Genomic DNA, 24090 nt, shown 5'->3' on the forward strand with positions numbered 1-24090 from the left:
ATATATTACTATAACTTGCAATGTACATTCTATTTTATCTACCAATAATCTATAGCTGTTTACTGTTTTAGTAATTCTGAAAACAAGGATACAACCACTCATGTTGTTATTATGATGTGTTTAGTTATAGCTTATACAGTTTAACTACTTTTTACTCTACATGCCCATTAGAGAGTGGGGCTTTTCACCTCAGCCCACGCCCCACTAGGCAGTACTAGCTCCTCCTCAGACCTAGGAGCCCGTATTAGGACTATTTCCACCACATCCCTCTTCCTTCTCCCACCTCCTCCACCTTCCCCATCACCCTTGTCCCGTATGGTTTTCCTATTTAGGAACACTAAAATTATCGAACCATAAATGGCATCTCACTCACAATGTTAGAGGCCTGAACACAGTTGGTAAGCGGAGTCTTTTAGCCAGGTCCTTATGCTTTCACAAGGCAGATGTAGCCCTCCTGCAGGAGACACACTTACTTGCCAATAATCCTTCCACATTTGTCGTTAAGGATTTTCCAATCTTTGAGATGGCATCTTATTCTAAAAAAGCTAGAGGAGTGGCCATCCTTGTACACAAGAGGATAGCATTTGAACCACTCCAAGTGATTAGAGACCCTCAAGCAAGATACCTCATAGTAGTATGTAACCTTGACCATATTACATACACATTAGTCTCAATTTACCTCCCGAATACCTCTCAGTCTAACTATCTTAAGAAGATCTTGAACAAAATTGAACAGTTTAAACAAGGAAAGATGATAATTGCGGGGGACATGAATATGGTGTGGGACAAAAACCTTGATAGAAAAAAGTTCACTTCTCAGAGATGAGGGGTCACCCCAGACACTATGAGTGGCAGGTTTAGAGGGCTCATGACTAGTTTTAACTACTATGACATATGGAGATCGGTACACCCCCGCGATAGAGATTTCACTAATTTCTCTCACCCTCACTCTACATTCTCCAGATTGGATTACTTTTTCTGTAACCCTGAAACATTAGGTTACGTACAAGCCACAAATATCCATTTATGCCCATGGTCAGACCATGACCAGGTTGTAATGGCACTAGAATCTAGAAACACCACCAATGCAAGACCCACATGGAGGTTACCTCATCTCCTTCTTACTGATATTCCCTTTAGGGAGGAGCTCCGGTCTGACATAACAGCTACACTTCAGATTAATGACACTCCTGAAGTCCGAGACGATATAATCTGGGGGGCATTTAAAGCTAGTACTAGAGGTCAATTTATTCGTAAACAGGCACACATTAGAAAACAGGCAGGCCTCACTCTATCTCAGGCTCATAGTAGGTTACGCAGACTAGAAACTCTACAACGCACCTCAGACAATGTAGACTTACATCAAGAGGTCAAGGACATCAAGAAACATATATGCCAAATAGAATTCAAGAAAACACAAAATAACCTGTTTCGACTGAAACAGCTCATGTATTCGAAGGGCAACACGGCAGACACCATCCTTGCCAACAAAATAAGACAACGTAAAGGTGTCACACGTATACATGAAATTAAACAAGGTAAGAAGGTCTATAGGCTGCCGTCCTTAATTGGACAGCAGTTCTGTGACTACTATTCCTCACTTTACAACATCCAGGATCAAGCAGAACACATACATTCACCCTCTTCACAGATAGAGCCGTTCTTACAGTCTCTGAAACTCCCTGCCCTAGACGAGGCTCAAAAGGGATGTATTGACGTTCCAATTACTTGCCTAGAAGTGAAGCAGGTCATTAAGAATCTGAAATCCCTGAAGGCCCCTGGCCCAGACGGATTTACGGCCATTTTTTATAAAACCTACTGTAAAGAAATTTTGCCCATTCTCACTAGGTTCTTCAAACTAGCAATTGCCCCAATTACAGACCCATCTCCTTAATTAATACAGACATCAAAATTTATGCGAAAATCCTTGCCAACAGGATTGCAAGACTATTACCTTCCCTAATCAATCCGGATCAAGTAGGCTTCATCCTGGGCCGCGAGGGTCCGGACAACACTAGGAGACTATTAAACATCATATGTGAAGCCCAAAGATTGAATAAGCCCCTGGCCGTGCTTTCCCTAGATGCGGAAAAGGCCTTTGACCGGATCCGTTGGGAATACCTTTGGAAAGTTTTAGAGGCCTTCCAGTTCCCAGCACAAGTCATCCTTGCAGTGAAAGCTCTGTACTCTACCCCTGCGGCCTCGGTTAGGGGCCTTGGTTTTTGTTCATCATTTTTTCCCATATCTAATGGCACACGGCAGGGTTGCCCTCTTTCCCCCATTCTTTTTGCTCTGGCTATTGAGCCTCTTGCTGCAGCTATTAGAGAAGATAAAGATCTAGTAGGGATTACACTACATGGCACGATACATAAGGTGGCCCTATTTGCAGATGATACCACAGTCGTCACCACCAATCCACTACAAACCATACCCAGGCTTCTGTCTCTGCTGGAAACGTTTAGTGGCCTTTCTTATTATAAATTAAACCGAACCAAATCTGAAATATACCTACAGGGATTCCCGGCAGACGTCTCCAAATATATACAAAATAGATACAACTTTGTTATTAATAACTCCTACATCTCTCATTTAGGTGTGAAAATCTCTAACTCTTTCCCTAGAATGCTTGATGACAACTATAGGCCTCTTCTAATGGAAATCAGGTCTTTAGGTCGGAAATGGAATTTTAAAACGGTTTCATGGCTGGGCCGCATTGCTGCCCTCAAAATGAGTTTCCTTCCGAAACTCACTTATATTTTCAGATGCCTCCCACTTAGAATTCCTTGCTCCCTCATCTTACAATTTCAAGGTGCATGTACCAAATATATTTGGCAAGGTAAACCTCCTAGGGTTGCCCATAGAACCCTCCAATACGCCAGAATGGACGGGGGGGGGGGGGTGGCCTCCCCGTCCATAGCCAGATACTATGAGGCTGCAATGCTCACGCATATATCTCAGTGGGGCGTAATGGACTCAGACAGCAAATGGAGATGCCTAGAACAAGCATCCCTACCATTTAATGTGTCTCTAAGAGACTTAGTCTGGATACCTTCTCACTGCAGAAGAGCCCTTAGCATAACTAACCCCGTGATTAAAGAATGCCTTACATTCTGGGACCACATACATCACTATAAACAAATAGCCCCTCACCCCTACCCTATAACTGCCCTCTCGGGGCTCCTTTCAGGCCTACCCAACTCACATCCAGCCACCTGGGCTAAGTTAGGATTTAACAAGGTAGCGGACTTGTGGTCCCTAACCTCCCAGGGAGCTTATGTGGTTCTATCGCACGTTGACAACCCCAAATCGGTTCCATCCTATATGGCGTTTGAATACGTCAGGGTCATAAGCTTACTCTCCAGATGGGGTTTTAGACCGTCTTCCTCTCGACAGCTGACCATTTGGGAAGCCAGATGGCAGCAAGGTAGACGACTTGGCAAACCGTTATCATTGCATTACACCCTTATGGAAGGTGCGTCTCCTGAGGATAGGGCGTCGCATATCATTAAATGGGAAAATATACTTAATTTGTCAATCCCAGTGGAAGATTGGCAACGCACACTCCTACTTACTAAAAAGGTGTTACATTGCGTCACTATCTATGAAACATATGTTAAACTCCTCACGCATTGGTACTATGTTCCGACCAGATTAGCTGCACTTTTCCCCACAACCTCCTCGACTTGCTGGAGGGAGTGCGCCCACAGGGGCGATATGCTCCATATTTGGTGGCATTGCCCCAAAGGCTGTTGGCAAGCATGGGGATACAAGTTCCCAGGACCCCTGGGGTGGCCCTCTTTCACTTAGGTACACACAAACTTCCCAGACATCAGGGCACACTATGCATTTACTTATTTTCTGCTATCAAATTATCCATAGCGAGGGCTTGGAAGAGGAGCGATCCCCCCTCTTGGGCGGATGTGGTCTCCTTGATGGCTTACATCTACTCCATGGAAAAAAATATATACTACACTATGGGTAAGCTAGACTCATTTGAGTTAATTTGGTCAGATTGGAAAGACAGGTTCAATACTCAATGGCTCCCGAGCCTTGAGGCTTAAATAGAGGTTTCTGACGTGAGAGTAGAGACAGGGTCATCTGTGGACAGTACCCCCCCCCTCACCCATAATGTAGGTAATCCTCATACATACTCGAGCGAACCAATTATCTCAGCCATCCCACCCAACATCCCCCCCATCCCTCCCTTCCCTTCCTTCTCCCCCCTTCTGTTTATAAACCAATCTTTGGATCTAGTTGGTTTCCTTCTGTATGTTAGGGAAAACTGGTCCTCATATTGCTCAGTTATTTACTCTACACTATCATTTGTTTATTTATTTTTTTATTTAATTTTTTGGCTATGACTTGTTAATATTACTATGTATATACATGTAACCTGTTTTTGTAGTACGCTTAGATCGTACTGTTGATTATACATTATATATTGTTTGCTTGTTAGTGCAGCTTTAATATTTCTTTTTGAAGCCATTACTGCAGCTCCCCAGCCACCGTATAGAGACTGTTTCTTGCGGCTCTCTGCAAGTATGAGTTTAACTTTTCCTTGAACACTCTAATTCAACATAATATTATTTTCTCCTCCTAGTGTAAATATTGTTAAAGGTGCATATCCACCATGTCCTTGGCAGGCTGCAGGTGTATAACAGGGATGAGAAGCTATAAATCTGAGGGGAGTATAGGTACCATCAGGGCATATATATATTGTTCATCATTGCAGACTGAGGGTCGTTTTTTTTCCCCCCTTCTTCACACTCATTAATAACTTTATTCATATGGTGCACCTCGTCCAACACCAGCACCTCTGCTTAAAACTGTGTCATTTCCTTTATTGTATATGCCCATCTGTGTCCCTTTTATGGCCTCCAACCTGCATTCAGTGTCCACACCAGACCTCACAACTAATTTGCGGTGTACACTGCCACTCACGTTATTCCGATCTGTGTGTCTCCACGCTTGTCCTCCAAGTAGAACGGCAAGTTGCTAATGCAGTAACGCCAAGTGGGCGCCTGACATGGCCGCTGACTCACTGCACTGTGTGCCGCCTCCTAACCTGCCTTCGGGTCGGGTGCTGCTGAGCGCCACTCTGCTCAAAGAAAATGCAGCTCACTCATTCCGGTCTCACCTCCGGTCACCTCATAACAAGCCTGCTGGCATTTATCCGGAATATAAAGCGCCGTTACACTTATTGGGCTGCCTGATGTTCAGCCCTTATGCGGCCATTCCGCTCTCCTTCACTGTAGCTGTTTTAGGCAGAATCAGCAGGGGATAAATGCCCGATCTTGTATTTTCTGAAACAGCCTGGCTTCAGTTCCACAAAAGTGACTGTCAGTAGTGGTATATGAGCAAATTCACCCCTTTTAAACTTTATATTTTGCCAAACCAAGCTGGAGCTCTGTTAAGTTGCCTCCACTCTCCTCACAGGCTAGCTCCGCCCCCGTAATCCAGCTTTTAAAGGGACAGTCAACTTGATTTTTTTATTGTTTAAAATAATGCCTTTTTAATACCCATTTCTTTCTTAAGACACAGTGAGTCCACGGATCAGCAATTACTGTTGGGAATATCACTCCTGGCCAGCAAGAGGAGGCAAAGAGCACCACAGCAAAGCTGTTAAGTATCACTTCCCTTCCCACAACCCCCAGTCATTCTCTTTGCCTTCAGTGCAAGGAGGAGGTGAAATTTAGGTTACTCAGTGGCACTGGGATTATACAGACCTGTCTCAGAGAATAGTTCTGGATTAATCAACAAAGGACTCCCTACCTTGGTGGCTGTCACAAGAACATCTGTCCTAGGGGACGTGTTTACGGAGACCCTCTTGGGTAATTCGGACCACGGATGCCAGCCTGTTGGGTTGGGGAGCAGTCTGTGAATCGTTGAAGGTGCAGGGACTTTGGTCTCAGGAGGAATCCGCTCTCAACTCCAGAATGTTTATGGGGAGAGCAATCTTCAATGCCTTGATGACTTGGCCTCAGCTGACCTTATCCCGGTTTATCAGGTTCCAGACAGAGAACATAACCTCTGTGGCCTGCATCAACCACCAAGGGGGAACCCGGAGTTCCTTAGCTATGAAGGAGGTGGCACAGATCATCCAGTGGGCGGAGGCTCACAATTGCTGTCTATGAGCAATCCACATTCCAGGAGTGGACAATTGGGAAGCGGATTTTCTGAGCAGACAGACTTTCCATCCCGGGGAGTGGGAACTCCATCCGGAAGTGTTCTCCAGGTTAACAACCAAATGGGGGTTACCAGAATTGGATTTGATGGTGTCTCGTCAGAACACCAAGCTCCCAAAATACGGTTTGAGGTTGAGGGATCCTCAAGCCCTCCTGATAGATGCTCTGGCAGTTCCTTGGAAGTTCAGGTTGGCATATCTCTTTCCCCGTTTGCTCTCCTTCCGCGAGTCATCGCTCGGATCAAACAGGAGAGAGCATCGGTGATTCTAATAGCTCCTGCGTGGCCTCGCAGGATCTGGTATGCAGATCTAGTAGAAATGTCATCTCTACCTCCATGGAGACTTCCAATGAGGAAGGACCTTCTGCTTCAGGGGCCCTTCCTTCCTTCATCCAAATCTCACTTCTCTGAAGCTGACTGCTTGGAGATTGAACGCTTGATTTTAGCCAAGCGTGGATTTTCCGAATCAGTCTGAGACCATGGTCCAGGCTTGTAAGCCTGTTACTAGGAAAATTTACCATAAGACATGGTGTAAATATCTTTTATTTGTGTGATTCTAAAGGATATTCTTGGAGTAAGGTCAGGATCCCAAGGATCTTGTCTTTTCTACAGGAAGGCCTTGAGAAGGGGTTATCTATCAGTACCCTCAAGGGCCAGATTTCTGCTCTATCCATTTTGCTACACAAGCGTCTGGCAGATATGCCGGGTGTACAATGCTTTTGTCAGGCCTTGGTCAGAATCAGGCCTGTGTTTAAAGGGACAGTCTACCAAAGAATTGTTATTGTTTTAAAAGATAGATAATCCCTTTATTACCCATTCCCCAATTTTGCATAACCAACACAGTTATAGTAATATACTTTTTACCTCTGTGATTACTTTGTATCTAGGAACCTTCTTCCAGCCCCCTGATCACATGACTGTGACTGTTTATTATCTATTGTCTTAAATTTAGCATTGCTTTGTGCTAAATCTTAAATAACCCCCTGTGCCTGAACACAGTGTTATCTATATGGCCTATGTGTACTTTCTGTCTCTTTGTGTTAAAAAGAGATTTAAAAAGCATGTGATAAGAGGCAGCCCTCAAAGGCTTAGAAATTAGCATATGAGCCTACCTATGTTTAGTTTAAACTAAGAATACCAAGATAAAAAAACAAATTTTATGATAAAAGTAAATTGGAAAGTTGATTAAAATTAAAAGTCCTATCTGAATAAAAGTTTAATTTATACTAGACTGTTCCTTTAAGTCAGTTGCTCCTCCTTGGAGCCTTAACCTTGTTCTTAAAGTTTTACAACAGGTTCCGTTTGAGTCTATGCACTCCATAGATATTAAGTTGTTATGTTGGAAAGTTTTGTTTCTTACTGCCTTCTTCTGCTCGGCGGGTTTGCGAACTTTCAGCTTTGCAGTGTGATTCTTCTTATCTCGTATTTCATGCAGATAAGGAAGTTCTCGGTACCAAGTTTGGTTTTCTTCCAAAAGTTGTTTTTGTTCCTTCTCTCTGTCCTAATTCCTCTTCTCATAAGGAATGTTTGTTGCACAACTTAGATGTTGTGTGGGCTCTTAAAGGGAGATGAATCCCAAAATTTTTCTTTCAGAATTCAGATAGAGAATACAATTTTAAACCACTTTCTAATTTACTTCTATTATCTAATTTGCTTAAAGGGACACTGTACCCAAATTTTTTCTTTCATAATTCAGATAGAGCATGCAATTTTAAGCATCTTTCTAATTTACTCCTATTGTCAAATGTTCTTTATTCTCTTGGTATCTTTATTTGAAAAGCAAGAATTTAAGTTTAGATGCCGGCCCATTTTTGGTGAACAACCTAGGTTGTCCTTGCTGATTGGACAGCACCAATAAACAAGTGCTCTCCATGGTTCTGAGCCACAAATTTGCTGGCTCCTTAGCTTAGATGTCTTCTTTTTCAAATAAAGAAAGCAAGAGAACAAAGAAAAGTTGATAATAGTAGTAAATTAGAAAGTTGCTTAAAATTGCTTGCTCTATATGAATCACAAAAGAAAAAAATTGGGTTCAGTGTCCCTTTAATTCACTTGGTACCATTTGTTGAAGGAGCAGCAATGCACTAATGGTTTCTAACTGAACACACGGGTGAGCCAATCACAATCTATATATATTCAGCCACCAATCAACAGCTAGAAACTAGAACTTGCCTAGATAAACATTTTAGCTAAGGATAACAAGAGAAGGAAGCAAATTAAACAATAGAAGTAAATTGAAAAGTTGTTTAAAATTGTATTCTCTATCTGAATCATGAAAAAAAATTTGGGTTTCATGTCCCTTTAAGTTCTATTTGCAGGCTGCAAAGGAATTTCGTCAGTCTTCAGCATTGTTTGTTTTTCTGGAAAACGTAAGGGTCAGAAAGCTACTGCCACTTCTCTTTCTCTCTGGTTGAGAAGTGTTATTCGTTTGGCATATGAGACTGCTGGACAGCAGCCTCCTGAGAGAATTACAGCTCACTCTACTAAGGCTGTGTCTTCTTGGGCCTTCAAGAATGAGGCTTCTGTAGAACAGATTTGTAAGGCTGCGATTTGGTCTTTTTGCACACTAAGGCTTTCTTTAGGAGAAAGGTTCTGCAAGCTGTGGTGCCTTCTGTTTAGGATCCTGTCTTGCCCTCCCTTATCATCAGTGTCCTCTAGCTTGGGTATTGATTCCCAACAGTAATTGCTGATCCATGGACTCACCGTGTCTTAAGAAAGAGAAAACTAAATTTATGCTTACCTGATAAATGTATTTCTTTCTTTACACGGTGAGTCCACGGCCCTCCCTGTTTTCAGACAGTTTTTTTGTATAAGCCTCAGGCACCTCTGCACCTTGTGTTATTCCCTTTCCTTTTCCTTCGGTCGAATGACTGGAGGTTGTGGGAAGGCAAGTGATACATAACAGCTTTGCCGTGGTGCTCTTTGCTTCCTCCTGCTGGCCAGGAGTGATATTCCCAACAGTAATTGCTGATCCGTGGACTCACTGTATCAAGAAAGAAATACATTTATCAGGTAAGCATAAATTTTTGTTTTTCCAGATTTGCATAACCAACATTATTGTATTAAAATACTTTAAAACCTCTAAATTTGCCTGCTTCTAAGCCCCAGCAGGCCGCCCCTTATCTCAGTGCTTTTTAGAACTTGCCCAACAGCTAGGCAGTGCTAGTTTTTATGTGTGCCCTATAGATAACATTGACTAAAATGCAAGATTATAAACCGCACTGAGATAAAGGACAGTCTGCAATGGCTTAGATACAGGCAATCATAAAAGGTAAATAAAGTATAATTAATATAACCGTTTTGGTTATGCACTAAAGGGATTATCTATCTTTTTAAACAATAACCGTTTTCAAGTAGACTATCCCTTTAAAGTCTGCATAATTTATGAAGTGATGGGGCAGATTCATTTTCTCACCTCCAATTGACAAGGGAAAATCAATGAAAAATACTGTAATTCCTATAAAGTCTTGCATGTTTCATGCAACTTCATACCCATGACAACTTTTTCAGACCGTTTGCTTTTTTTCAAGCTTCTTGAGACCTACCTCTATAAACTGTGTATAGATCTCCATAGTGTTGGAAGCATCACTTGAGAAATGTTCAGATGTCCCACTCCTTGCAGTTGTTTCTGAACCCCTTGAGCATACAGCATGTAACTCTGATAGGCCTGGTGACCCAGTCTGCAATGACTGATGTCCAGTGGGTGCCATTTCTCAGCAGCATTTTGAAACATGGGTGCAATCACCAAAGTATGGCCAAGAGAGCATGAAGCATGTTGAACGTTAACTGACAAATCATCGTCAGTTTCTCTTTATTCAGCATTCCTGATGGTTGTTTTGTTTTTTTGCTTGCTCATGATCTTTTTCTTTGCTGATCCAAACATACAAAAGCTGTGCTTTTTAAAAATATCACTGTCCTTAATCATAGACAAGGAAATACTGCCCCAGCTACCATATTTAAATCTCTTTACCGGATTGCTATAGGTGCAAATTTTACAACCCAAATGGACATTGAAAAGCCTAATTAAGGAAACCATGCAATGATGAAGTTAAAATAGTGTCCACTAAAATGGAGAAAGAAAGTAAGGGGGCGCAGAAAGGTTCATCTATAAAGTCACTGATGGAACGTGATTGTTATCCATGTTCAGAAAAGTTGACCAATCTTCCATGCAGAAGCTAATATGCTGCTACCATTTGCACTGTCTGTAAGTTTTTAAAGGCAAAAAAAAACAGGTGTGTGATTCTGCAGATTGTTTAGATAATAAAGTTACTAAATTGTTAACTCACATATTTAACAGTAATCTGCTCCAGTGTCACAGCTTGTCTAGTTAGTATGACATAATCTCTTTTTTGTATGTGAGTGCACACCACAAACCAACAACAGGTTAAGATAAAAACTTGCAAATTTATTAAAAACAAAGTGAAATGCATTTCTCAGTTTTCTTGGCGGAAGCGTTGCACATATATGGTAAGCTTTACATCCAGTTCTATAACAGACCAAGAAAAGGTGTTACACCTTTTAACATGAACAGTGATTAAATGTTTTGCAACCTCTAAACAAGGGTTATCATGTTATGTCATTGACTTGTTTCCTGATGCGTACCCTAGCTTCCCTGGCATTGCATCCCACATATTGTTTTACAAGTTGATAGATTTTATAATTGGTCTGACAATTTGTGCAGGAGTGTACTTCATAAATCTCATGGTGGGTGCAGATTGAAGCAGTTTACCCATGGTAACATAATCAGACTTTACAACCTGTATACTCACACCTATAGTGGCCCACGCAATGCAGTTTCTCTGTTGTTTACTCTAAAGGCACTAGGTGCCACATAATTTGCAATAGTTTTATTGCATCTTGGAATACAATTACACCAATTAGCTATTTAATTGCATCAATTCATCAAATCCACTCAAAATTTACAGATGCTAAGAGATGCTGTTACAGGCATGGCCAAATTGACTACTATACTTTTTCTTTTTTTATACATATAGGTCTTGCTTCACTATTCCTCTTATTAGATTTCTTACGGGAGGAAACAGATAAGTCGTCTCTACTTAAACTATTGGTTGCAGAAAAAGCCCCATCAATAAACCACTATACCCCTTCCTTTGTCAGCTGCTTAATGACAATGTAACCTTGAGAGCACAATCATTCTAGGCTAAGACTCTCATCAAATTGTTGTGTCTGGGGCTATTTATCTTTTGTGATAATACCTCTACTCTGTTATGAAAAGCCTCAAGGAACAGTCATCTCGATTGGATGGGATAGAAAACTGATTTAAGGTGGTAACTTGTTTGACTTTTGTATTACTTGATACCATCGAATGATCCTGATCTAATGTCATTAATTCTGCTAGACTCACAACATCACACGTCCGATACATAAAATAAATAATGAATTCTAGGTTAGGAAGGCTCAAGGGGGCATTGCACAAGAATCCTCTTATGTAATGTTAAATTTTTGCCTTGCAAAGAAAGATCGTTAGTGGTGGTTGTAGGCGGACAGCTTCACTACTTGCGTACCTGCCTGCCTGCAGAGATGGTAAATTTACCCCTAAACCAATGCATGCTAAATTATGCAATCTGTGCTTCAGATAGATTATTAAGTAACATTTTTAAGTAACAGAACATGTTATATTGAGAAGTATTACACTGCGCCATCAGGCCATTTCATAACATCACACAGTTGGCAACATTTTATGTGGAGAACACTTTAAAGGAATAGTCTAGTTAAAATTAAACTTTCATGAATTAGAGAGTGCAATTTTAAGCAACTTTCTAATTCACTCCTATTATCAATTTTAGTTTATTCTCTTTGTATCTTTATTTGAAAAAGCAAGAATTTAAGCATAGGAGCCGGCCCATTTTTGGTTCAGCACCTGGGTAGCGCTTTTTGATTAGTGTCTAAATGTAGCCACCAATCGGCAAGCGCTACCCAGGTGCTGGAACAAAAATGGGCCGGCTCCTAAGCTTATATTAAAATAACAAAAAAACAATATATAAACTTGCTTAAATCACAATATAAGAAATAATAAAATACAAAAACAAATGTGATGGTGCACAAAAAATGATAAAAGTCCCAGGTTATCACGGTGGTAATGCTCAGCAGGTGAACCTCAGGGAAAAAAACAAGAAGAAACACATATAGTGAAGTTCTGTAGTTATGTGAAATTTACAATAGAACCTAGAAAAGGTACTCACATTGTCTAGAGATTCAAAATCAATCTCTAGATATATATGCACAGGAAGCTCCTAATAGGAGGCAAGGCAAAGAAGGATGTTCCAGCTCCAAAGGATGAATCAGAAGTGGTTAAAAAGTATAACAAATTTATTAAAAACAAGTCACAAGGCATATAATGAGACTGTCCCAATCATAGACTACTACAAACAAAAGACTGTGTATCACAATGTCCAATGAATGCTCTGTTAGTCCGGTAAGGAACAAGGCTCCGCCCCTATTGTGACATCACTGCTCCAACAATCGTTTCACCAATCACAGCTTGCCTTTTTCAAGGATGACTTCAAGATGGTCCTGATGACCTTTTATAGTTGTAACTCCACTTCTGATTGGGTCCTGGATTCTTATGCAGGTGTTTTGACAGAGTTCTCATGTCTTATTGATTTAATTAAGAAAAATACGTTTGCCACATAGCAAAAATACATATAATTGGCATGTTATCAAATACAATTTATTTATACATAATTAACACACATAAAAATTAAATAAAACATTCAATAAAATCTTATAAATCTAAAAGTAAATGTGGGAATTGAACCTCTGTCTTTTTTTTTTTTAATTATATCTCTACATCCTGAACTAGTGTTAGCAAATAATTATGTTATACAGAAATATTCATAAAATGACATCCACCTGGAATCGAACCAATGTCCTCAAGTTTGTAAAAATTATTATGTTTCTGTGATGGTTCACCAGGCTATTTAAATTTCTGAAATATTCAAAAAGCATAAAGTGATTATAACCAGAGGAGAAAATTATTCTGAAAAATGAGCAATTCAAAATTTATTTAAACCATTGGGAATCGAACCTCAGTCTTAAAAGTTTCATAAGATGGCTAGATCTATGTCTTAAGCATCCTGAGCTAACAGGATTGTTCTAAAACTTTAGACCTTTTTATTAATATTAACAAATGGTTGTATTGTACAGAGAAATTTATCAAATAGCATCTACCTGGAATCAAACCAATGTCCTCAATATCTTAAAATTATTATATTACTGTCACAACCCACTAGGCTATTTGAATTTCTTAATTGTGTCAAAGGTATAGGGGCCTATCTATCAAGCTCCGAAAGGAGCTTGACGGCCCGTGTTTCTGGCGAGTCTTCAGACTCCCCAGAAACAGCAGTTATGAAGCAGCGGTCACAAAGACCGCTGCTCCATAACCTGTCCGCCTGCTCTGAGCAGGCGGACAGACATCGCCGGAAATCAACCCGATCGAGTACGATTGGGTTGATTGACACCTCCCTGCTGGCGGCCTATTAACTGCGAGTCTGCAGGGGGCGGCATTGCACCAGCAGCTCTTGTGAGCTGCTGGTGCAATGCTGAATACGGAGAGCGTATTGATCTCCGCATTCAGCGAGGTCTTGCGGACCTGATCTGCAGTGTCGTATCAGGTCCACAAGACCTTTCATAAATTGAGGTCATATAGTAATCAAAACCAGAGAGGATTATTATTCTAAAAAGTGATGCAATTCAAAATCTTTACTTAAACCATTGGGAATAAACGTGTTTAGATCAAAGATCCATTTAATTTCCAATCAACCTAAGATCGCATTAATGTCCCCACCTCTTCAATGTAATTGGGCATTTTGGATACCCAAATGTAATTTTATATGTTTAGGATCACAGTTGTGTATCCTTTTATCCTTTTAAAGTGATCAGATAGTGCATATTTATCAAAACCTTTTGTTGATATTATATACATGCTCCCTAAATCTAACTGAAAGTTTTCTAGAGGTCCTTCCAATCTTGATTAGATTGCAAGAACATTTTAATAAGTAAATAACATTATTTGAATTACATGTAATCATTTGTATTATCTCGTATTGTTTATCGTTACCCATTGTTAGAGATCTAATGTTCCTCTCTTGTGGAGAGAATTCTTTACAGCCCTTACATTTCCCACATCTGTAGAACCTTTTAGATTTTCTCCCAACCAATTTTCATTGTTCTTATCTTTGAGAAAACGTCTAGTGATTTTATCTTTTCATATTTTAAAAACTATAAATTGTTTATCCTGTATAATATCTCTCAGACCATAATCTTTTTTAAGTACGTCCAAATGTCTATTAATGATGTTCCTTATTTCTTTATTTTGGGCACACTAATCTAAGATTATAGGTCCTACTTTCCCTTCATTGCATTCAAACTTGTCGTTCTTTTTGTCATATTTTTTAAAAAAAATTAAAATATTTCTTTTGCTCTGGATACTTTTTTTTCTATAAAATTTAGTCTTAAAGTGTTTAGATTGTTCGTAAAAAACACTGTTGTCACTACAATTCCTTCGCAGTCTGCTTATTTGGCTCTTGGGAATATTTTTTAGCCAGTTGTAAAGATGACAACTGACTAATTGAATGTAACTTTTGACATCTACAGGTTTAAAGTAATTTTTAGTTTTTAACATACCATTTTCAATATATATGGATAAATCCAAAAAATTTAACGTTTCTTGACTACTTTCCCAATTTAGTTTGATTTGCCAGTCATTAACATTTAGTGATTCCATGAAAGTTTTAAGATCTCTCTCTGTCCCCTTCCAGATCATGAACAGATTGTCTATATATCTGTGATAGCATACCAGGTTTGCACCCCCGTCAGCATACACATGGATGTCTTCCCAGGCTGACATATACAAATTTGCATTGCTGGGTGCAAACCTGATACCCATTGCTGTTCCATCTATCTGCAAAAAGAAATTATTTTGAAACCAAAATAAGTTAGTCTCCAATATGATTTTAATCCCTTCTAATATGTAGTCTATCTGTATTGGATCTAACTTTCCAACCTTTTCTAAAATACATTTAACTGCCTCTATTCCTTTTTCTTTATTTATATTAATGTATAAAGATGAAACATCTGCTGAAACCAGCCACCAATCTTTCTCCCATTTTATGTCATGTAGGATTTGTAATATACTTAGTGTGTCTTTTAAATAGGCTTTGTTATTGACTACATAAGGTTGGAGTAGCCTATCTATATATGCTGATAAGTTACTTGTTAAAGAACCCACCCCGGAGACGATTATGTTATACAGAAATATTCATAAAATGACATCTACCTGGAATCCAATCAATGTCCTCAAGTTTGTAAAAATTATTTATTTTTAATAAATTTGTTATACTTTTTAACCACTTCGGATTCATCCTTTGGAGCTGGAACATCCTTTTTTGCCTTGCCTCCTATTAGGAGCTTCCTGTGCATATATATCTAGAGCATGATTTTGAAGCTCTAGACAATGTGAGTACCTTTCTAGGTTCTGCTGTAAATTTCACATAACTACAGAACTTCACTATACATGTTTCTTCTTTTTTTCCCTGAGGTTCACCTGCTGAACATTACCACCGTGATAACCTGGGACTTTTATCATTTTTTGTGCAGCATCACATTTGTTTTTGTATTTTATATTAAACCTAGTCCTAAAGCCCGTTCACACGGGCCATGTTGTGCAGTACAGCGGTCTCTCTCTCTCCTCTCTCTCTCCTCCTTGCGCTGCTGTTTAAAGGCTTCTGATCCTCGCGCTGCTGTTTAAAGGCTCCTGATCCTCGCGCTGCTGTTTAAAGGCTCCTGATCCTCGCGCTGCTGTTTCAATTGCGGAGGTGCGAGGTCGGGTGGGTGCGCGTGCAAAGGTCTATTCTCAGCTCGGAGGTGCGCGTGCGAGGATCTAAGGCTAAGTGTGTTTGTCTCTACTGCGCATGACGGCTTCAGACAAACACACTTGGCCTTTTATAATATAGGATAAAGAAACCAAGAGAACAAAGAAAAATTGATAATAGTAGTAAATTAGAAAGTTGCTTAAAACTGCATGCTCTATCTGAATCATGAAAGTTTATTTTTGACTAGACTATCCCTTTAATGTAATAAAAGAGCTGCAGTGAAGGGATTGAATAAAATCTCTTACGTTTAATAAATCTGTTCAAAATCCAGGAAGCAGAAATATTTGGGCAAGTTCTAGTTTTAAAGTACTTAGTGGTGTACTTTTAATGTTTCTGATATTTTACAACATATTGTGTATAATGTCTGTCTTCTAACTTATAAACTGTACCTTATCTGTATCTGCAGATGTATATGCAAGCAAGTATGTCATCGTATGTGTGCAGGAGTGTGATGATGCAAATACAATACATATATTTATTTTCTTTCCTATGGCATGGAGAGTCCACAACATCATTCCAATTACTAGTGGGATATTCAACTTCTGGCCAGCAGGAGGAAGCAAAGAGCACCCCAGCAAAGCTGTTAAGTGTAACTTCCTTTACCCATAATCCTCAGTCATTCTATTTGCCTCTGTCAATGGAGGATGTGCGAAGTTGGTGTCTGAAGATATTTAATCCTTTTATGGGTATTTTTCCCTGCTAGCAAGGATTGGGATCTAGCTGTGTCCATGTCAATCTCTTTAGTAAGAGTAGCGGTGGCTTTTAGCAGTTAAAAGGCGGCAAGGTAGTCTTTGCTTTACTTAACACTTTGCTACCCCTTTGCAGAAAGCCAGAGTTGGTTACTCTTTTCTTTCTTTTACCTACAGGTCCATGACAGGGAGTGGAGTACCTGTCACACCTAAGTAGCAGTTATCTGTCCTGCAATTGGATCCAAGGTAAGTGCCTCTGCCTTCTAGGTTCTGATGGTCAGCTGCACTTAAGGGGTTAATCCTCATATGGATCTACTTTGGGTCATAGATATCCTTATTAAGGTTAAGGATACTTCTAAGACAGATTCATAGGCACTTTGTGTATTAAAAAGTTTTTATGTTTTGACTTTTTATTCCTCATTGGGCTATGAGTGAGAGACTTAAGGGTTATCAGAGACACTTGGCTAAGGGGTTTAAAGGATTTTACTTTTTCCTTTATTACAGCAGTTGGACTAGGACAAGTATATTGGGTATAGTTTAAACGGCTTTGCTTTCTGGTGCCGTTTTTAATTTTTGCACGCTTATTAGTTGCACAGTTTTTTTTCTTTTGGCCCGATCACGTGACGCCCGCACTTCCGCTTTAGACTCAGGAAGTCGTAGCGGAGCTTGAGGTGTTGCTACTAAGGAGAGGATCAGTGTCGGCTTTGAGATTATCGTTCCTCATTCTATCATCTATCGGATCGTTTTGCAATAAAAAGGCAGATCTCTGCAGGAGAGAGTCGCTTCCTCTTGCTAGTGGGGTATCATTTCTGTCCGGTAGGAGCCTCAGGCAATCTGAGGTTGCTGTTTTTGCTTGATATTTTGACCTATGTACTTTTTGGCTATATATTAAAATTTACAAATGTTGTTTTTTTTTGCATTCTAATTTTGTTTTTATTAAGAAATTTGAATTCTGCAGTTATGGAATCAGAAATAGACCAGCCTATCTCTATGGATAAATGCTTACTATGCTTAGAGGCTCTAATTGTCCTACCAATGCAATTTTGCTTCGCATGTTTAACTAAAACTTTAAAATTTAAAGACAGATTACTCCCTTCTGAGCCAAGTGTCTCTCAGGATACTGTTGTGCGTGACATGCTTCAGCTTTCCAAGCCCAAGCCTTAGTTGTTTCTCATGCGGTGCCTTCTGTGTCCTCTCATCCTCCTGGGGGTGTTAATGTACCTGGGGATTTTGCTGCTCAGATAACTTCTGCAGTATCTGAGTCTTTGTCTGCTTTCCCTTCTTCGGGTAAGCGTAAAAGGAAATCTAAACATTTACCTACTAGCAAGGTTTCTGACTCTAAGATTGTGCTGGTCAACCTTTCTCAGATATCTGATGAAGAAGATACTTCAGTAGCTTCTGAAGGTGAAATCTCAGACTCTGATACTTTGGGAGAAAAATCTTCTGAATCTGAAGAAGTTAATTTCAGATTTAAGCTTGAACATCTCCGGTTACTTCTGAAGGAGGTTCTAGCTACTTTGGACGACTCTGAACCTTTGGTTGCTGTCAACCCCAAGAAGTCCTCTAAACTTAAGAGTTCATGATTCTCCAATGTCTGAGGATGTTGTTCATGTTCCAGACAAGATATCTGATATTATAGCTCATGAATGGGATAAGCCAGGGGTTTCATTTTCCCCTTCCCCTATTTTTATGAAGATGTTACTTGTTGCTGACTCCATTTGGGAATCATTGCACACTGTGCCTAAAGTAGAGGGAGCTATCTCTACTCTAGCTAAAAGAACTACCATTCCCATAGAGGATAGTTGTTCTTTTAAGGATCCAATGGATAAGAAGCTTGAGGCTTACTTAAAAAAGATATACCTCCATCAAGGTTTACAGTGGCAACCTGCGGCTAGTATTGCCACGGTTGCAGGAGCAGCATCTTATTGGTGCAATGCCCTATCTGATCTGATATCAGACAAAACTACGTTAGAAGAGATCCAGGATAGGATCAAAGCTCTTAAATGGGCCAGTACCTTTATCTGTGATGCCAACATGCATATAATTAAACTGGGAGCTAAGATATCTAGCTTCACTGTTCTAGCTCGCAGAGCTCTGTGGCTAAAATCTTGGTCGGCTGATGTATCTTCTAAAACCAAGCTTTTGGCTTTACTTTATAAGGGTAAAACTCTCTTTGGTCCTGGCCTGGCGGAAATCATTTCCGAGATTACGGGTGGAAAGGGATCTTTCCTACCTCAGGACAAGAACAGTAGACCTAAGGGTTGTCAGAATTATAATTTTCTTTCCTTTTGCAACTTCAAAGGACACAATCCAGGTCCACTTGGAAATCCAGCCCACCCTGGAATAAGAGAAAACAAAAAAAAGCCATCCACTGACTCTAAATCAGCATGAAGGGTCCGCCCTGATCCGATTTTGGATCAGGTGGGGGGCAGGCTTTCTCTTTTTCGACAGGCTTGGGTACGCGATGTCCCAGATCCATGGGCTTTGGACATAGTATCCCAGGGTTACAAATTAGGATTCAAGTCTTGCCCTCCAAGGGGCAGATTTCTCCTGTCAAGACTAGCCTCAAACCAGGTAAAGAGGGAGGCCTTCTTAAATTGCGTAAATAACCTATCCTCCTGGGAGTTATTGTACCAGACCCTCTAAAGGACCCTCTAGGATTCTATTCAAATCTATTTGTGGTCCCTAAAAAGGAGGGAATTTTTTGTCCCATCCTAGATCTAAAGTGTCTGAACAAATTCCTCAGGGTTCCGTCCTTCAAGATGGAAATTATTCGTTCCATTCTTGCATTGGTCCAGGAAGGTCAGTTCATGACGATCAAAGACCTGAAGGATGCGTATTTACACATTCCCATTCACAGGGATTATTACCAGTTTCTAAGGTTTGTCTTTCTGGACATGCATTTCCAATTTATTGCCCTTCTGTTTGGTCTTGCCACGGCTCCCAGAATATTCACAAAGGTTCTAGGAGCCCTATTGGCAGTGATCAGATCCCAGGGAATTGCTGTGGCGCCTTATCTAGACGACATCTTGGTTCAGGCATCATCTTTTCAACTAGCAAAATCTCATACAGAGATGTTGTTGTCTTTTCTACGTTCCCACGGGTCGAAGGTGAATTTGGAAAAGAGTTCTCTAGTTCCAACTACAAAAGTCTGTTTCCTAGGGACAATCATAGATTCCCTGTCCATGAAGATTTTCCTGGCGGAGGTCAGAAAATCCAAACTTCTTGCTTCCTGACTTTCCCTCCAGTATGCTTTTTGTCAAACAGTGGCTTAATGCATGGAGGTGATTGGTCTGATGGTGGCTTCCATGGACATCATTCCATTTGCTCAGTTCCATCTGTGACCGCTGCAGCTTTGCATGCTCTGTCAATGGAACGGTGACCATTCAGATTTATCGCAGAGGATAAATCTGGACCCTCTTACAAGAGACTCTCTCTCGTGTTGGATTTCACAGGAACATCTGTCTCCGGGCACTTGCTTCCTGAGACCTTCCTGGGTGATTGTGACTTCGGACGCCTGCTGTTTGGGGTTTTCTGAAGGCTCAGGGCCTGTGGTCTCGGGAAGAGTCTTCTCTTCCCATAAACATCTTGGAGTTGAGAGCCATCTTCATTGCCTTGACAGCTTGGCCTCAATTATCTTTATTCCGGTGCCATCCACATTCCAGGAGTGGACAATTGGGAGGCAGATTTTCTGAGCAGACAGACTTTTCATCCCGAGGAGTGGGCTCTCCATCCAGAAGTATTCTCTCAGATAACCCTCAGGTGGGGGGTTCCAGAGTTGGATCTGATGGCGTCCGCCGAAACACCAAGGTTCCAAAGTATGGTTCAAGGTCAAGAGATCCTCAGGCTGTTCTAACGGTTCCTTGGATCTTCTCTCTGGCATATCTGTTTCCTCTGTTTGCTCTCCTTCCACAAGTCATTGCTTGTATCAAACAGAAGAGAGCATCAGTAATTCTAATAGCTCCTGCATGGTCTCGCAGGATCTGGTTTGCGGATCTGGTAAGGATGTCATCTCTACCTCCTTGAAAGTTACCTCTGAGGAAGGACCTTTAAATTCAGGGTCCTTTCCTCCATCCAAACCTGGATTCTCTGAAGCTGACTGCTTGGAGATTGAACGCCTAGTTCTGTCTAGACGTGGTTTTTCTGAAGCGGTCATTGATACTATGCTTCAGGCTTGCAAACCTGTCACTCGCAAGATTTACTATAAGGTATGGCGTAAATATCTTTATTGGTGCAAATCTAAGGGTTTCTCCGGGAGTCGGGTAAGGATTCCCCGTATTTTATCTTTTTTTCAGAATGGCCTGGAGAAAGGTTTGTCAGTCAGTACTCTGTGCAAAAGGATAGAAAATGCAGGCATCTGACTCTTCAAACGTCTGGCAGACTTACCAGATGTTCAAGCTTTTGTACAGGCCCTGGTCAGAATCAGGCCTGTGTTTAAACCTGTGGCTCCTCCTTGGAGCCTTAATCTAGTTCTTAAAGTTTTGCAGCAGGCTCCGTTTGAGCCGATGCATGGTGTTGATATAAAATTGTTACCTTGGAAGGTTTTGTTTCTCCTTGCTATTTCTTCCACTCAGATTTTCTGAACTTTCAGCTCTGCAGTGTGATTCTCCGTACCTTATCTTTCATGCAGATAAGGCGGTCCTTCGTACTAAATTGGGTTTTCTCCCTAAGGTGATGTCGGATCGAAACATTAATCAGGAATTTGTTGCTCCTTCTTTTTGTCCTAATCCTTCTCCTCATAAGGAACGTCTTTTGCATAACTTGGATGTTGTGCACACTCTAAAATTTTACTTACAAGCTACTAAAGATTTTCTGCAATCTTCTGCCCTGTTTTCTCTGGAAAACCTAAGGGTCAGAAGGGCACTTCTACTACTCTTTCACTCTGGTTGAGAAGTTTTGATTAGTTTTGCTTATGAGACTGCTTTACAGCAGCCTCCTGAGAGAATTACGGCTCATTCCACTAGGGCCATCTCCTCTTCTTGGGCTTTCAAAAATGAAGCTTCTGTGGAACAGATTTGCAAAGAGGCTACATGGTCCTCTCTGCATACTTTTTCCAAATTCTGCGATACTTTTGCCTCGGCTGAGGCCTCTTTTGGGGGAAAGGTTCTTCAAGCAGTGGTGCCTTCAGTTTAGGTCCTGCTGCCTTGTTCTCCCTCCCTCCCTATTCATTCTGTGTCCTCTAGCTTGGGTATTGGTTCCCACTAGTAATTGGAATGATGTTGTGGATCTGATAAATTTCTTTCTTTCCGGGCATGGAGAGTCCACGACCCCGCCCTCTTTTTTTAATTATAATTCGGCAGTTTTTTTGAGTAAACCTCAGGCACCTTTTCACCCTTGTATTTCTTCTTTTTCCATTTTCCTTCGGCTGAATGACTGGGGATTATGGGTAAGGGAAGTTACACTTAACAGCTTTGCCGCCTCCTGCTGGCCAGGAGTTGAATATCCCACTAGTAATTGGAATGACATTGTAGACTCTCTGTGCCCGGAAAGAAAGAAATTTATCAGGTAAACATACATTTTGTTTTTCCACTAGAAGATTTGTGCAGTAAGAGTATATATGATACTATAGCAAATCCAAATGATCAGATTGTGACTAAATATGTAGTTTTATGGGTGTGAATTGCAATGTTTGTTTGTTTTTTTAACACTAGGAGCAAAGTATAATCTTGAATGGCACAGTGATGGTCAGTACTTCCCGACTACCTACTTCCACTACCGGCGAGCTGCTGTACGATGACGGATGGGAACGCTACAAACTGTGCATGTGCGCCGATGGAACTTTATTTAGAGTGAAGGTGGAAAGTCGGAACATGGGATGCCAAACCTCTTCCAACCCATGTGGTGCAACATACTAAAGATCTAATACAGCAGTATTTTATATGTAACACTATTATATATATATTTACTTTCTTTCTGTGTGAACAATTTGCAGAAATGCTTTATAACAAAATCTGTGAGTGTTATTTGTGATGTTTAACCACTAAACAAATGTGTCCTGTAATGCACTTACAATTGTTTTCATATTACATTTGTTTTAATGCATTTACAATTATTGGGGGGGTCATGAATTTCAAAATATTACATATGCTGATAATTTGTATTACACTACTATTATTTAAAAATTCTGTTATATATACATACAGTATATTTTAGTAATTATTATTGCTACAGGACAAATGCAATGCCAATAAATACTTTCTGTCTTCAAACTAAAAATTAAATATAATTTAACCACTGCTGACTTTCACAATCCTCGTGCAATTTTTGTTTCTACAGGGCTCTATTTTCTCTATAGGAAAATGAGCACCATGATGCGCTGAGCTCAGATTTTGTGCAAGGTAGCAGCATTTTATCACCCTTACATTCATGGTGTATCCAAAACACACTGTTATGCGTGTTAATCAGTCTCAGATGCCTTGTAAGAACTTGCAAGATTATATGACAAGATGCCCAATGGTTGTATATAGAGCTTTTTTATAACTCTATTCTGGCTAATTATGGGGCAGTGCATGTATATCAATAGTATGTATGTATGTATGTGTATGTGTGTATGTATGTGTATGTGTGTATATATACACATATATATTCATTTTTCCCCTCATTCTCTAAAGGGATACTTTAAGCTTAAATAGACAGTCAACACCAAACTTGTTATTGTTTAAAAAGATAGATAACACCTTTACTGCCCATTCCCCAGCTTTGCACAACCAACATAGTTATATTAATATTCTTTATAACATATATACCTCTCAACTCTGCCTGTTTCTAAACCACTACAGACAGCCTCTTAATCACATGCTTTGTTGTTTTTTATGCTTTTCACAACAGGAGACTGCTAGTTCATGTGGGCCATATAGATAACATTGTGATCTCTCCCTTGGAGTTGTGCATGGCACTGCACTAATTAGCTAAAATGCAAGTCAATAGATGATAAATATTCAGTCATGTGTTCAGGGGGATGTCAAGATGCTTAGATAGATATAAGGTAATCACAGAGGTAAAAATTATATTAATATAACCATGTTGGCTGTGCAAAACCGGGGAATGGGTAATAAAGGGATTATCTATCTTTTTTAAAAAAATAACATTTTTGGAGTTGACTGTCCCTTTAAAGCTTTTAACTCTTAAAAGTTACTATAAATTTGATATTACAGCAACAATTAACAATCTCTACAAATCTGAAGAAAATGTAAGTGGTTTTTGAGATATATAAATAAACAAAATGCATTCTGGGTGTTTTTGTTTTTTTAAATATGTTTACAGCCAAAAATACTGAAATAGCTGTGCTTGGAAAACGTAGGAACAGAAGGTTTATATTGCCTCTGAAA

The 24090-nt window shown here is 40.1% G+C and overlaps 1 protein-coding gene across 1 annotated transcript in view; it reads left to right on the top strand.

Moving 5' to 3' along the window:
• SGCB (sarcoglycan beta) overlaps nucleotides 1-23994 on the top strand; it is a 124280-nt gene extending 100286 nt beyond the window's left edge. The window contains exon 6 of the mRNA XM_053703974.1: nucleotides 22414-23994. Within this exon, the coding sequence (XP_053559949.1) occupies nucleotides 22414-22617 (204 nt within the window). The 3' untranslated portion in view covers nucleotides 22618-23994. The remainder of the gene's footprint in view (nucleotides 1-22413) is intronic.
• Nucleotides 23995-24090: the final 96 nt, after the last annotated feature.

Source organism: Bombina bombina, chromosome 2 (assembly GCF_027579735.1).
Source record: "Bombina bombina isolate aBomBom1 chromosome 2, aBomBom1.pri, whole genome shotgun sequence".
In the NCBI taxonomy this organism is placed as follows: domain Eukaryota; kingdom Metazoa; phylum Chordata; class Amphibia; order Anura; family Bombinatoridae; genus Bombina; species Bombina bombina.